The sequence below is a fragment of the Tenrec ecaudatus genome, chromosome 2 (genome assembly GCF_050624435.1).
Source record: "Tenrec ecaudatus isolate mTenEca1 chromosome 2, mTenEca1.hap1, whole genome shotgun sequence".
NCBI lineage: Eukaryota > Metazoa > Chordata > Mammalia > Afrosoricida > Tenrecidae > Tenrec > Tenrec ecaudatus.
The window spans coordinates 250,756,637-250,772,198 of NC_134531.1; the positions used below are offsets into that span (position 1 = coordinate 250,756,637).

General features: G+C 46.3%; 1 protein-coding gene across 4 annotated transcripts in view; it reads right to left on the reverse strand.

Moving 5' to 3' along the window:
* Positions 1-377: 377 nt before the first annotated feature.
* Positions 378-15,562, reverse strand: part of COL8A1 (collagen type VIII alpha 1 chain) — a 191,313-nt gene continuing 176,128 nt past the window's right edge. For all 4 annotated transcript variants that reach the window (XM_075542424.1, XM_075542421.1, XM_075542423.1 and 1 more), the window contains 2 exons: positions 6,624-6,954; positions 378-2,681 (listed from right to left, as the gene is read on the reverse strand). In XM_075542424.1, coding sequence (XP_075398539.1) covers positions 772-2,681; positions 6,624-6,954 — 2,241 coding nt within the window. In that variant the 3' untranslated portion in view covers positions 378-771. The remainder of the gene's footprint in view (positions 2,682-6,623; positions 6,955-15,562) is intronic.

Below are 15,562 nucleotides of genomic sequence, written 5' to 3' on the forward strand. Positions count from 1 at the left end.
AGGTGGTGTCGAGGATTCTAACTTAGGAGGACCCATCAGAGTAGAACTGCTGCTAGAAGTTTTCCAAAGCAGATCACCAGCCTTGTCTTCGCAGGTGCCTCTGAGTGGATTTGAACTGCCAACCTTCCAGCAGTAGCTGAGTGCTTAAATATTTGCACCACCTAAGGACTCTGGAGAGAGACAAAATTTCTGAGCAGGGCTACCTTCATTAACTGACAGTCTCTTGATAAGGGAACAATACCCATTGGATAGTGTCATAGCTCCGGGGCCCTCAGCTTCTGCTGGGTACTCACAGCGATTCCCCCCACCCCCACCCCCACCCCACCTCAGAGAGTCTTCACCAATACCGAGAAAATTGTGTACGTAAATATGGTAGGTAATTGTTCTCATTTACGTATCTTTAAGCCCGGACTTGCAGATACTTGAACGTAAACAAGATGACTGCTCTTCCACACTGAACTGTGCTGACCCATCTGAAGGAGCGGGTTATCATGGGAACCTAAAACATACAGCGGCTAGGAGGATTCCGGTGGGCACCACACACGTGTGTCAGGATACAATACAGAAATCACATCATTTTCAGTTACAAGCTGCTGCGCACAGGGCTGAGCATGCATTTTCATTTTTATTTGTACACGACGGTCCAAATTGCCACTTAAGTAAACGCTTCCAACTTTATAAACATTTTGAAGCAGTTGTGTTTTCATTTGGATTTTTTTAGTGTGCCATCGTCGCTTTGCCCCTCCTCTTGAAGCTATCTCTTTCCTCCCTTCACATGGGATATAGTAAATATCCAGAGAAGGAGGAGTGCACGTACTGGCCGGCGTACAGCCCGGCCGCCTGCTCCGAGGGCATCTGCAGGAAGACGCGGTCCCCGGGCCGCAGCAGCAGCACCGCGCTCCCAGACGCCTGGTCCAGAAAGCCTTTCTTGTACTCGTCGTACGTGTACATCACGGGCTCGTTGTTCTGGAAGAGCGCCACCCACACGTTGCCCCCCTTGCAGTGCACGTGGTAGGCAAAGTAGTAGACGCCAGGGACCTCGCAAGTGAAGATGCCCGTCTGTGGGTTGTAATTCTGCCTGCCGTTGTACAGGAGCTTGTCAAACTTCACGGGCGCCCCCACGGGGGGGAAGGGCGAGGTCAGCTCCGCGGTGAAGGCGGGCATCTCGTAGGCCGGTCCTCCGTTCTTGCCTTTCTTGGCCCCGTAGGCATGGGGCGTTTTCACGCCATCGATGCCCAGCCCCATGTCTGGCAGATACTCTCCGTGAGGTGGTGGCGTCGGGGGCATCGCAGCCGGGGGCCCTGGGGGTCCTGGAGGGCCTGGGGGTCCCGGAAGACCAGGCTGGCCTTGAGGTCCTAGGGCACCAGGCTTCCCTGGGGGGCCATGAAGTCCTGCCATGCCGGGTTTCCCTACTCCCGGGAAACCTGGAGGCCCTGGGAGACCCGGTTCCCCTTTGGGGCCTGGAATGCCGGGTGGTCCAATGGGGCCACTGGAGCCTGTAATCCCTGGGATCCCTGGGGGCCCCTGTAAACCCTGTTCCCCTGGGATTCCTGGTTCTCCCTTAGGTCCCAGCAGTCCTGGTGCTCCAGGGAGCCCGGGTAAGCCTTTATGGCCTGCCTCCCCCTTGGGTCCTAGGGGGCCTGGCAAACCTCTCATACCTGGGGGCCCCACTTCACCAAGGAAACCTGGCTTTCCCGGGAAGCCTTGAAGCCCGGGCTCACCCTTGGGGCCTGATGGTCCCTGAGGCCCCACAACCCCGCCTTCTCCTTTAGGTCCAGGAAAACCTATAACACCTGGGGGGCCCATAGGACCTGGGATGCCAGGTAGGCCTGGTTCTCCTGGAGGGCCTCCCATCCCAGGGGGACCGGCTGGTCCTTTCTCCCCTCTTGGCCCCAGGACCCCAGGGATTCCCCCTATGCCACGGTCCCCTTTGACTCCCGGGAAGCCTGGCTTCCCCATCCCTGGAAGGCCTGGGGGGCCGGGCAGCCCTGGCAGCCCTTGCTCACCTTTGCCACCTGGAAATCCGGGCTGGCCAGGGATTCCATCCTGGCCTGGTTTCCCAACACCAGGTATCCCAGGAGGCCCTTGAATCCCGGGGACCCCAGCAGGGCCTTGTGGTCCAGACTCTCCTGGAGGGCCTGGCTTTCCCAGGGGGCCCTGGGGTCCCGGAAAGCCCGTCACTCCTGGCTTGCCCACTCCCGGCAGTCCAACGGGGCCCGGTGGGCCGTGCGCCCCTGGAGGGCCTTTCAGCCCAGGCAGTCCTGGCATCCCGAAGCCCTTCTCACCTTTAGGACCCTGAAGGCCTGGGGGTCCTGGCGGCCCTTTGGGTCCGCGTTCACCCTTTGCTCCGGATGGCCCTGGCAACCCTGGCCCTCCCTGCTTTCCAATGCCAGGAAGTCCGTGGGGCCCCGGAGGTCCCTGTGGTCCTGGGATTCCCATGGGCCCACTCTCCCCCTTGGGTCCAATATCACCTTTAGCCCCAGGCATTCCCATGGCTCCTGGCTTTCCTGGCATTCCAGGCATCCCTGGCTTTCCAATTCCTGGATATCCCTGTGGCCCTGGTTTTCCTTTGATCCCAGGTATTCCATGGCCTGGTAAACCAGGGGGGCCAGGGGGACCTCTTGGACCAGGCTCTCCACGGGGACCTTGCTCCCCACGTAAGTTGGCTAATGGTATTTCTCCTGCAGAAGAGAAAGAAAGGGACAGGGAGGCAGAAAAATCATACCGATTAGTTCAATGAAGGTATGGCATTCATGACTTAGTTCTGATGCATGCGCCTCTTTAGCAAGAAGAAAGATTGGGAACAATGTGGGGATCTTCCAGGATTGAATAAGGATTTAAAGGACAACCAAGCCGGCGTTCCTCTGACATCACTGGGGTATGGTGAGAAATAATACGATACAGCTGCGTTCTTCAGTGATAGCCAAGTAAAAAAGCAACAAAGCAGCATTTCCCCAAGTATATACTCGGGGATATTAGGGTATGTTGACATGCAAATTTTGGAAAATTCATAGTAGCATAAAGAAAAATAATGCTATCATTCCACTACTCATTTATAAAAACTTCACGCTTATATGAATTTCCATCTAGTGGATTTTAGATGTTTGTGTATATACATGTGTATTTTAACCAATGTTGGAGTCCTTCCCATTTAAATTTTTTCTCTGCTTAATGGTATAATTTTTGGCTAAGTAATGTTTTCTCACACGCTGAAAGCTAGAGTGACGTGGATGATGATGTTCTGTGATCTCAGGGAAGTGCGTTAATTTGAAAGTGCGTTATTTTGTTTGTAGTTTAATCACATCAATCCACATCCGTCTTCCAGAGTCAAAGAGATTTGCTTACATTCTTTAATGTGCTATAGGATTTCATGAATCTCAAATATGAATCATATAATAAGAGATTATTTCTCATTTACAGATTTGGCTTCTACATAGGACAGTTGCATATGCTCTTTTAGGATGACAAAGTGTGTGGGTAAGGAAGAGAGCCGGATGTTGGAGCAGGGAGAGCTGACTTCTCTTCCTGGCCTTGACATGAGACCTTGAGGTTGTCCTTCAGCTACTGGCAGCTCTACTTTCGTGTGTGTGCAGTGAGAACAGTGCACCCCTCCCACGAGATTAGGTCATGCAAATGAAAGGAAGTGTGCTTTTCTGAATCATTATTGGAAGTACTAAGCACCTGAGGTTAATTATGATCTGCCCTGCAGATGAACATCACTCTGTATATCCCATGCTACTAGGAGTTCAGGATAGCATGCAGAAGTGAAGTTTCTCTAGAAGCAGGAAATCCGAGTTCTGACTGGAGACTATGTTTTACTGTGCGCTGTGTCATTGGCGACGTTTTTGTAACCCACCCTGTGCTTTGATGTACTTGCTTAATAAATTAACACATAATGCCCTCTATAAACCACTTTCACTGCCTCTTCTTCACAGTTTCTTCCCTATAATGTTTGGGTATTGGTGCCCAATTTGAATGGTCTCTACTCACAATGCATATATTGTTTTATTGTTAAAAAAAGAATAGAAAATTCTAGTGGCAAATCTAGTGCCAATGGTATGATTTTAACCAGTAGTAGAATCTTAGTTTGGACCACTGTATTTTTTTAAGCTACTGGCATTCTTCCCATTTGCTCCCTAGGACCCATCTGAATAAGAGAAGCAAGCCCCGAAACCAGACAAGCCATTCATAAAAGGATGGAGAGCAAATAAGCTCTCAAATCCCCTAAGTGAAATATTAGGCTGTCAGTAGAATAAAATTGGGAATACTCCTTATATGATTCTTGGATGCTGTTGTGTGCCTTCAAGTCAATTCTGACTCACAGCAGCCCGATGTGACAGAGTAGAACTACTCCATAGGGTCCCGAGGCTATAATCTATACGGGTCTTTTATTCGGTAGCGTCTCTGGCGGGGTTTGAGCCATCAACCTTTTGATTACTAGCTAAACACTTAACCAAGTGCCAACAGAATTCCTTCTTTTATGTTCAAGTCGTTATTATAGTGCGATTCGGGCATGTTCTTTCTAACCAGAAAATTGCAACTATGCTTTATAGAGGGAACATCTGGGGCAGCCACCAATTGTCCAATCCAACCATAGTAGTTTCTATTGCCTCACAAGCATGGGAATGCTGGACAATCTGCAAGGGAGAGCAGAGAAGCACTGATGCCTTTGTATGATGGTGCTGGCGAAGGATCCTCCTATCGAATGTGCCATGAGCTGCTAGGCGAAAGCACACATTGTCTTGGAACAAGGAGGTTCAGAATGCTCCTTAGACATGAGGTCGTGAGCCCTGGTCTCACACCCATGGGACACGTCATCAGGAGAGACCAGTCTCTGGAAAAGGGCATCCTGTTTCGGGAAGTAGAGGGTCAGGGAAACAGAAAGGCCCTGAACAAGATGACTGGCACCGTGGCTGCCCAATGGCTCAAACAGGATGGCGATTGTGAGGCTGGCACAAACCCAGGCAGTGTGTGTTTTGTTCTGTTGCACACAGTGTCATTAGGAACCCGAACCAACTCAACAGCACCTAATAACAACAAACACATCTGTCTTATTCTTTAAGATCGTGCCTTACTCTTTATGAATCCCTGGGGTCCAGGATGGTGCCTAGACCCTGCTCTTTTCTTCCTGGGAGTACCTGGAAAGCTGTTAAAGAACTTAGGGTGCTTTAGCATGTATTCAGCATTTTTTGTTTATCTTATGTCGATTCTCTGGGCAACCTTATTTTGCAGGTGAAGAAAGGTAGGCTCAGAGAATTTGTTTCTAACATTCTCATTCCTGACATCTAGTGCTTCTTTGCTAATTCCAGGGGTTCTCCAGAGTTGGAGCTGCCGGCTTGAAGCTGTGGCCTCTCTTTCCTGCAGGAGGATTGCTTACTCTGATATAGCTACCTGCCTACAGGTGTTCTGAGCAACCGCATGCATTCTCTTCTTCCCTTTTAAAGACATCAGGTCTTTGCAGCATTGTTCTCCTAGTTCAGAAGACTGACCTGTCAGTTTTGGAGATTTTGGTGTGGTTTTTTTTTTTCTCACTGCTCTCTCCCTCAGAACCTGGCCCAGAGTCTAGCCCCTGAATCAATGCTCATTCAGTTATTGCTGAACATTTGAACAAATGAATACTGAGGAAATAAATTATTTGTTATTAAAATATTTTGTTTCATTGGATACAATTGAAATTTCATGGCAAAACTAAAATAATAATTCCATCTTTTTTTTTCTTTAGGGTTTGAACAGAGCAGTAGTGTCAGGTCAGTGGTAGAATTCTTATGTTCCTTTTTCTTTTCTTTCTTTTTCTTTTTCCCCCCTTGTGTTTCTTAAGGGAGAACATGGTTCCATTCTGTGGTGGTTAGATTTTATGTCAACTTGAACCTGTGTGGAAAGTGTATGGGTGGACTCAACCCTGTCAGTCAGGTAATGCCCACATGGGGGTGTAGTCTTTTTATCAGAGAGACAGTGAGACATTTTCTCTCTCACCTTTCACCTTCTTCTTCCACTAGGACTCTGTGTCCACCTCCAGGGGTGGCCCCTTGTGGGCCAATGACCTGGAGTGCTGTCCGTGTCCTGCCATCTTCCTACGGACCTTGGATCCATGTGACTCTGAGCCTACCCCGCTCCTGCTTCCCACTTCAACTTTCTGTATCATTGACCTGCAGCTATGTGAGTCTGACCCATGGACTTGAGATGGACTGGGCTGGGAGGCCTTCTGAATATAAAGTTATTTCATATGTACAAATATGTATGTGTGTGTATATATGTATATATATGTATGTGTATATATACATACATACATACACATATGTCACTGGTTTAGTTTTCCAGACAACCAGCCTAACACAGTTTCGGACTATGCACCTCATGCACAGCCATTCATTTGCTAGTCAAGGCATGTGTGTGTTGCTGTGATACAAGACAGGTTTCAGCATAACAATATGATTCACATGTACTTGGGGCCCTCACGGGGCCACCCTGAAGGCCGTTAAGAATAGCAAAGCCTTTGATAGTCTACTCAGAAATAGCAGCAACAAGTGCTGAAGTGAAATTTTCCACAATTTAGGTCCCTCCTTTGATCTCGTAATTTAAGATTTTGGAAAACGGAGCTTTTAAACAAAACAGGACTATGTTACCTTTGCCTTTCTTGGGTGCCACTTCCTTGCCCATTCTTGGCACCGGCGGAAGTTCCTTCATGTACTGGGGAAGGTGGGGATACTCTTTGCCATACTGCATGTGGGGCAGCTCCTTGCCCATGGCAAGGCCATCTTTGCCCAAAGGCCTGTGAGGCGCTTGCTGACCCAGAGGCTGATACTGCGGAATCTGTGGTGGCATCTGAGGAGGAATTTGAGGTGGCAGTGGCTTGAGGCCATAGTAGGCACCAGCCTGAATGAGCCGGATGCAGCCCAGGGCAATGGTAAACAGTGCTCCCAACAGAGGCAGAGGGGTGGGCGGGCCAGCCATCATCTGTGGGAAAAAGGAAAGCAACCGTGTGGTGAAGACCTGTAGGCCAAGTGAGCAGAGTTTATTTAGAGGCAAAGGGGAGAACAGGCGGGCAATGGTCTATTCTGTAAAAACTTCACAGATGAAAATAAGTGAAAATGAAGATGCTGCTTTTCATTAGTACCGACCCCTACCACCACCTCCCCTCCCCACACACAATCTCATCTAATCAAACAGGCCAGGAAAAAGCGCAGGATGTGGGGATGTGGCAATATAGACTATAAGAAAGACTGCTAGCTGCCCGGAACGTCCATGCTGCCCGTCTTCTGTCCTGCTGGAGGCACTGGTTAACAGCTGGGACGAAGCAGCCCAGGGTGAAGATGATGTTTCTGCTTAGCGTGACCACATGACAAAATGTGGTCCGATGGGATGTCATTATAATGTGTGCAATTTCCAAGAAGAGGAAGTCCTCCCCTGCCTGCCTCGTTTCCTCCTTCCGGTGGGCCGGCAAGTGGACATATTATCTGGGATTGGGCCAGAGATCTTGGATCACACAGTGAGCGCTGAGCCTGGCTGAACACGGAGGCTCGAGAGCCGTGGAGTATCAAACTGCTGACCTTGGGGAGGCAGCCCAGCCTGTCACCACTACACAACCAGGGTTCCTGTCCATAAAGACTACAGCCTTAGGAACCCTACAAGACAGTGCTACTCCATATCATAGGGTGGCTATGAGTTGGAATGATCTCTAAGGCAGTGAGTTTGGCTTTGGATTTTTATCAGTTTATAAAATGTGGTTTGAGAAGGCCTCCGTCTGGAAATGGTCAAGGCTGGGAGCTCAAGGCAATGCAGCGTCATCAAATGCCCACTAGAGGGCAAGTGCGGTTCACACAAGTTGGCTCAGTCCCGCCCAGTGTGGTGCTAATACTGGGAATGCAGGAGCCTTGCTTGCATACCTCCTCAAGGGACTTAATGAAAATCAGAACCTCAGCGAAGGGTCACGATGCTGCCTGTCGCTCAGAGAGAGAAACGGCAAGTCTCTCACAACATTTAATGTGTCTTCTGGGAAGGTCTGGCAACACTGTCTATAAATAATTTAATTTCCATTCTCCTGGGAGTTATTTTTTCTCCTGGTTCTGCCTTACTTTATTTTAGACCACATTTTTCCACTCTTCAGAGCATGTGCATTGACTTTGTGACATCCTATTCACGAGTAAAGCCAGGTGTGTGACCAGGCTGCGGAAGGATTGATTCATAAGAAACACCTGAGAAAATATTTAATATAAGTCCCTACCACAAAATGCACTGCTTTGCAATTTTCCTAAATATATTTTTCACCCCTTTGGGGAAAAATGAAGACGCATTTGTCAGCATATGAGAATGATAAAGTGCTCTCTGTTTCCTGAATCTGAATAGGTCAGGGAGTGTTTATTTTAAGGGCGCTCTAAATGATCGTTGTACTAGCAAAATGGAGGACGGTAGGGAGCTGTTATTTTCTGGCCTTCGAAGAATGATTACCAGGTGATGCAACAGCTACTCTGTGGGAGAAAGGTGAGGCTCTCTGATTCCTGTGTCTTGAAAACTACAGGGTCACCATGAGTTGATGGCAGGGGATGCTTTTTTTGGTAAGAAAGAGACATGGTCACAAACCAGTTGGAAAAAGCCACGAATTAATATTAGCCTATACTCATTAAGAGTAAAATTAGTTTTCAATGGAAAGAGAACACATCATAAGTATGCACACAACAAACTGAGAGCTTCCCAGGCACAATGCTCAGCCCAGGGCTGGCAGAGATGGATGTGCTATGTGAAGCGAATGTGATGATGCATATAAGATGGTCAGTAGAGCCTGCCCTCAAGTGGCTTGCACTCTCTTAGTAGAAACGGCAACTTAATGAGTAGCAGAGAATGCCCAGAAAGAAGCCCATTTCGGAACATCAGTTAGTTTGAAGCAATTACTTTTCTTGTTTATTCTCCATGGATAAACAGAGCACTCTTAAGAATTCACTGTCATCCAGGTGATAAATGCCAACTCACAGCAACTGAGCAGAGCCACTGAGCAGAACCGCTCCTGTGCGCTTCTGAGGCTGCAAACCTTTACTGAAGCAGAAAGTCTTATCTTTCTCTAGCTGGGGAATCTGACCTGCCGCCCCAGTAGATTTCCCAGAGCCCCTTCACAGAGACAGTCTCGGAATACGCAAACATGTTCCTCTAACATCCCACCTGGCTTTACCTTGCGTCTCTCACTCGGACATCCAGAATTGCTTCCCTCATTCTCATGTTGGAAAGATCTCTTCAACTTCATTCGTTTTAAAAAAAAACACACAAAAAAGAGGACGCAGGAAAGTCCTCGTTGTTCCTCATATCCCATCTAGCTCAGACATCTGATGTGTCCATGGGGGTCACTCGTGCTGACAGTGTTACTGCACCCCAGTAACACTGGGGCGATAGGGGTTGTTGCAGATGTTTTACCTTTGGGGATGAATACAGCTAATGACTGAGCCCCAAACTAGGGGTGATGTCTTTCACAAGAAACTCGTATGGTTGCCTCTTCAGCTTTCCATTGATTCACCGATGCGTTGGATTATATTTAACCGTCAGAATCAGGACCAGCTAACGAATACTGGAAAGCTGGAAGGAGGCTGAGTGCCTGGAAGAGGACCAGTGAATACCAACCCCCAGTGGAATCCTGCCTCATTACAATGATTTCCTCTGACAGCCTTGTCTTTTCTTTTCCCAAAACCACCTTGGAAGGTGCCATTTCTTTGTCTCTTTGTTTACACAAATGTTGTTCAGTTTAACTTGAATGTTTATGTAGGGTCCCTGGTTAGAATTTACCCTACTAATTTCTTTCCTGTACCCGAGGATATTTTTGGTGGTCAATATGGTATGGTGCAGCTTCCCAAATTGCTTGAAAGAAAATCAGATTTGTGTAACACTGTACCAGCACAGTTGTGTGAGTGTGTGTGTGGGGGGGTGGTGGTGCTTTGAAACTCCCATTGAGAAGAGAGTGTGGTAATTGGCTTTCTGCTCTGTTTGATTCTTTTTCTGAAGACATAAAACACAACAATGTTGTGGGTCCTGTTTGATGCCCCCTTAGATTTCTCATGGTCACTGGACACGTGTGTGTGCATGCAAGCTCGTGTGCACATGCATACATGTGAGTCTGTGTGAACTCAGTGCCTGGACCCTGACTCTTTGGTAGCCATCCTGGTTTAGTGATGGCATCATGTCATATGGTAAAAGCATCATAGGAGAAGCAAAGAGACCTGGGTTTGAACTTTAGCTCTGCCATTCAACCTGGTTTTGACCTTGGAAGAACCCCTTAGCTTTGCTGAGCCTTGGTTTCCTCATTTGTAAGACAGAAATGCGAATCGTCACCTATCCCACAGAGCGGTGTGCCCTCATGGAGGGGCAGATGATAGCACGGATTCTTTAGAAGCGGAAAATCACCATTCAAATTCAAGTTACTATTAATGGAGCTTGACCAGAAAGACAAATCAAAACCAACTGAAATGTGAAAGACGTTCACAGAAGGATAGTCGCCAAAGTAAATGTGAGGCCAACTGCAAAAACGATAAACCTAACATGAATGAAACAATAATGGCCATTAAAACGTACTTGCACAAATTGGCAAAAGAATGGCCGGACCAAGTCAGTGATCACCAACGGGGATCATTTTGAACAGGCCTGATGGCTTCCTCTACTTGGGCCAGACTGTGCAGCTTTTTAGTTTCCACATCTGAGCTGTAATATATATAATAGAGTGATGTGATCTTTATTTTTTTAGATGCTCCTTATTATTGATTTAGATGCTTTATTATTTTAGATGCATCTATTTGAATGTTTATTTGTTTGAGGAGGTGGCTTGCTGTCCCAAAGAATGTGTAAGTATTTAAACTCCAATCCTTTTGAATATGCCCTAAACCCAAATTTCCCCATTACATAAGGCTAACCCAGCATGTCCGTGTGCGCGCACGTATATGTATGTGTGTATGTGGTGTATACAAGTGTCTTATGTTCTCTGGGGCTGCTCCTCCCCGGTGCCCGTTATATGTCCCCTGAACAAGCTTTGCAGTTTCTCACCAGCCTCATCCACACCACCCTCTGAAATGAGGGAAAGTCAGGCAGAAACCTCCTACATGAGTCACCAGGATTGCCTTCTTGACATTTTCTTCGCAAAGAAAATTCTCTCCTAAGTACATTTCCTTGGGCAATTCACTCACTAGATATAGATATTTATTGGGCACATACTAATTGTTAGTAATCATTCTGGGTTTTGGGGTGACTGTGGTGCATAAGAGAGATGGAATCCCTGATCTCAATAAACTCATAATCCAGCAAAAGCAGAAAAAACGTTAAGATAAATGTTAAAATTTCAGTTATGAGTGCTATGGAGTAAGAAAACCACTGTCAAAGGCTAGAATGGCTTGAAGCAGAAGGATCTGAACCGTCAACCTGTCAACAGGGATCCTTTGTTATAGAATATAATGACAAATTCCCTCCTTCAACTCCTCAAAATGAAAATCTCCACAACGCCCAATCTTTTTGCAGGATTGGGCTATTTTAGGGCAGGGAGAAGCATAGTTCAGGGCTGACTGTTGTTGGGAAAACTTAGTGACCGCATGTGACAAAACTGGAGCCAGCAATGGTTGCGGTAGAGGAGCAGGTTGGGAGAGAGTACCACCTAAGTAAAAAAAAAAAAAAAAAGTTACATTTTTGAGCACTTACTTTGTCCCAGAGCCATGAACATATGTGAAATATGTGATTGTATCAATCTCGAGGCCCGATGGCACAGTGGTTACATGCTTAGCTGCCAATCAAAAGGTTGGCAGTTCAAACCCGCCAGTCACATTGCAGAGAAACATGTCATCTTGTTTCTGTCAAGATTTATAGCCTCATTAGAAACCCTATGAGGCAATTCTACTCTGTCCTAGGGGGTCTCTATGAGTGAAAATCAACTAGATGGCAGTGGGCTTGTTTCCCCATCCGATATTTATATGAGATGATATTACCAAGATTCAAGACTAGGGTTTTATTTCTGTTACATCTCAAGTTAGACATTGAAAATTGTGATGTCAGTACTTTTAAGAACTGTCATCCAATGCAGTCACACATCTTTCCCCTTTCTTTTCTTTTTTTTTTTTTAACATTTTATTAGGGACTCATACAACTCTTATCACAATCCACACGTGCAACAATTGTGTAAAGCACATGTGTACATTTTTTTGCCTTCATCATTTTCAAAGCATTTGCTCTCTACTTAAGCCCTTTGCATCAGGTCCTCTTTTTTTCCCCATCTCTCCCCATTCCCCCCTCCGTCATGAGCCCTTGATAATTTATAAATTATTATTTTGTCATATCTTGCCCTGTCCAGCGTCTCCCTTCACCCCTTTCTCTGTTGTCCGTCCCCCAGGGAGGAGGTCACATGTAGATCCTTGTAATCAGTTCCCTCTTTCCAACCCACTCACCCTCTACCCTCCCAGTATCGCCTCTCACACCCCTGGTCCTGAAGGTATCATTCGCCCTGAATTCCCTGTGCCTCCAACTCCCTTGTGTACCAGTGTACATCTTCTGCTCTATTCAGACTTGCAAGTTAGAATTTGTAGTGTGTGTGTGTGTGTGTGTGTGTGTGTGTGTGTGTGTGGCAGGAGGTGGGGCGGGGAAGGAAGTATTTAAGAACTGGAGGAAAGCTGTATTCTTCATCGGTGCTACATCGCACCCTGACTGACTCATCTCCTCCCCTAGACCCCTCTGCAAGGGAATCTCCAATGGCCGACAAATGGGCTTTGGGTCTCCACTCTGCACTTCCCCCTTCATTCACTATGGTAAGGTTTTTTTTGTTTTTCTGATGATGCCTTATACCTGATCCCTTCCACACCTCCTGATGGCCTCGTTGTTTTCTAAGGTAACGATTTAACTGCACTGTCACCGTTCTCCATCTTGCTCCCCAATGATCAAAGTTGCCTTTTGTTTGAAACAAATTATTTCTCTGATACATAGGATGAAAATCTGGATTAAATCCTTTACTGTTTGTGTGCTAGGGATTAAAAGGCTTAAAAGCCGTTAATAAGGTGAACCTGCTGAAACACGGTCAAAAGAAATTCATCAGATGTTCATCAGCCAATCCCATAGAAGCAGTGGGCAGGACCATCTAATAAACATCCATTGGTCTTGGCTAACTTTCCTGTCTACACCTCTCAGATCTGATGTAAATGCACAAAGGGGGCAGAATTATAGACTTCACTCATGAATCCTGAGCTCTACTGTATTGAACAGCAACCAACAATCTCACTATGGCTTCATGAAACCATAGGAACTTGCGATGTCAGTTAGACTGTGCCCCAGTTTTAGAGATGGGCCACACACATAGCACAGCACCTGCCCCCCCACCCCCACCCCAACAATCAGATAGCCTACCACCACATTCCACAAGTTCTTTGGAGAAGGAGATTGAGCATTCCATAGTAACCAGTTTCAGGGGTTCACAGACATAAATTTCTTAATATCTAATCTGAATCTCTCCTGTTGAACTTTAAGCTTATTTCCTCTTTTTCTAGTCTCGGAGGAGGTGGGAAACATCTGGAGAGCATTTTCCTTAAAATAATAGCTTACATATTTGAAGTCTGCCATTAACTCCTTTTGCTTCTCCAACTGGAATAGTGTCAGCTGCTAAATAGTTTTAAAAACACTTGAGAAAACAAACCCAAACCAACACCCCCTCTACCCCCTATTGCTGACAAGTCTATGCCTACCACAGCAACCCTATAGGACAGAGTAGAATTGCAGCCTCATTTTTCTCAGAGTAGCTTGCAAATTTGAACTGCCAACCTGACAGCAGCCCAGCACATAAGCCACAGCGTCACCAGGGATGCTTACCTACTTGTTAGGAGCACTAAAAGAGAAGCTTGTAAAAGAAAATCATTTTACCACTCACTGTCGGAGAATATTCTGGTTCTCTTAGTGTCGAGTATGGAAGTTCTAGATGTGATGTAAGCAAGTCATTGTCAAGGCTGCGCATCATGGCTACAGAGTGGGGACACTGGTTAGATGCTGTCACAGTCACATCTATTTTTAAAATGTCCTAGGAACTGTGAACATGAAGAGCGTGACCGAGTGTTATAGATAAACTAACTCATGTGAGTAAGTACTTAAGCCTTTGGATGTTAGAAAGACAAATCTTGCACTTCTAATTACTTTTCAATATTTCACTCTCCTTTCTCACGATTATGCATGCAACAAGGAAAGCCTGACCAAGTCCCCTGTCATACTCCTCTGGTGTATCTGACCAGAAATCAAAGGAAGAATTGAAAAATAAAACACATTTCAAGGGTTGAATAAAAGTGTGAAGCTTTACGGTGCAATCTTTAAAAAGTGGTTACAAATGATGAAAAGCTTCCTTCGATGGGTGGGTTCACTAAGTCACCTCGGGGCCATCCAGCAAGTGTTGGTGTTGTGACTCCTACTGAAACCCACACGAAGGCTGAACATGATAGTGGGACAAGAGGAAAGTAAAAGGAAATAGAGGAAAGAACTGGGAGGTAAAGGGTATTTATAGAGGTCTAAATACAGGTATGTACATATGTAAATATACTTATTTAGGATGGTGGGGAAATAGATCTATGTGCATGTATTTATAGGTTTAGAATTTCAGTAGCAGATGGACATTGGGCCTCCATTTAAGGACTCCCTCAGTGCAAGAACACTTTGTTCTATTAAATTGGCATTCCATGATGCTCACCTTCCCGACACGATCGCTTAAGAAAAAGTGGGTGCATAAGCAAATATGGTGAAGAAAGTTGATGGTTCCCGGCTATCAAAAGATATAGTGTCTGGGGTCTAAAGGCTTGAAGGTAAACAAGTGGCCATCTAGCTGAGAAGCAATAAAGCCCACATGGAAGAAACACACCAGCCTGTGTGATCATGAGGTTTTGAAGGGATCAGGCATCAGGCATCAAGGGAAAAAAATATCATTGTGGATGAGGGGAAGTGTATATTGGTGGCCCATGTGTGGGCAACTGGACATTCCCTTACAGAAGGGTCACAGGGAGGAGATGAGCTAGTCAGGTTACAGCTTAGCAATGAAGAAACATACAACTTTCCTCTAGTTCTTAAATGCTTCATCCTCCACCCCACTCCCACTATCATGATCCCAATTCTACCTTACAAATCAGGCTACACCAGAGGATGTACACTAATCCAAATAGGAACTGGAAACACAGGGAATCTAGGAAAGATAAACCCCTCAGGACCAGTGGCGAAAGTGGCGATACTGAGAGGGTGGGCTAGAAAGGGGGAACCAATTACAAGGATCTACATATAACCTCCTCCCTGGGTGATAGAAAACAGAAAAATGAGTGAAGGGAGATTTGAACAGTGTAAGATATGACAAAATAATCATTTATAAATGATCAAGGGTTCATGAAGGGAGGGTGGGTAGAAGAAATGGGTTTTGAATAATAGTGTTTTAGGAACTACAACCATTTTTGTCTTGAATAGAGAACAGAGGCTCTAAAATCAGGACGCTGCTCTACAGTAAAGCAAAGGAGGCAACGTTGAGAGTTTCTCGAGATGTGGTCCTCCCGAACTCATGGCCCCACGGCTCTCACTGGTCTGCCCCAAGTGGATGTTGCTA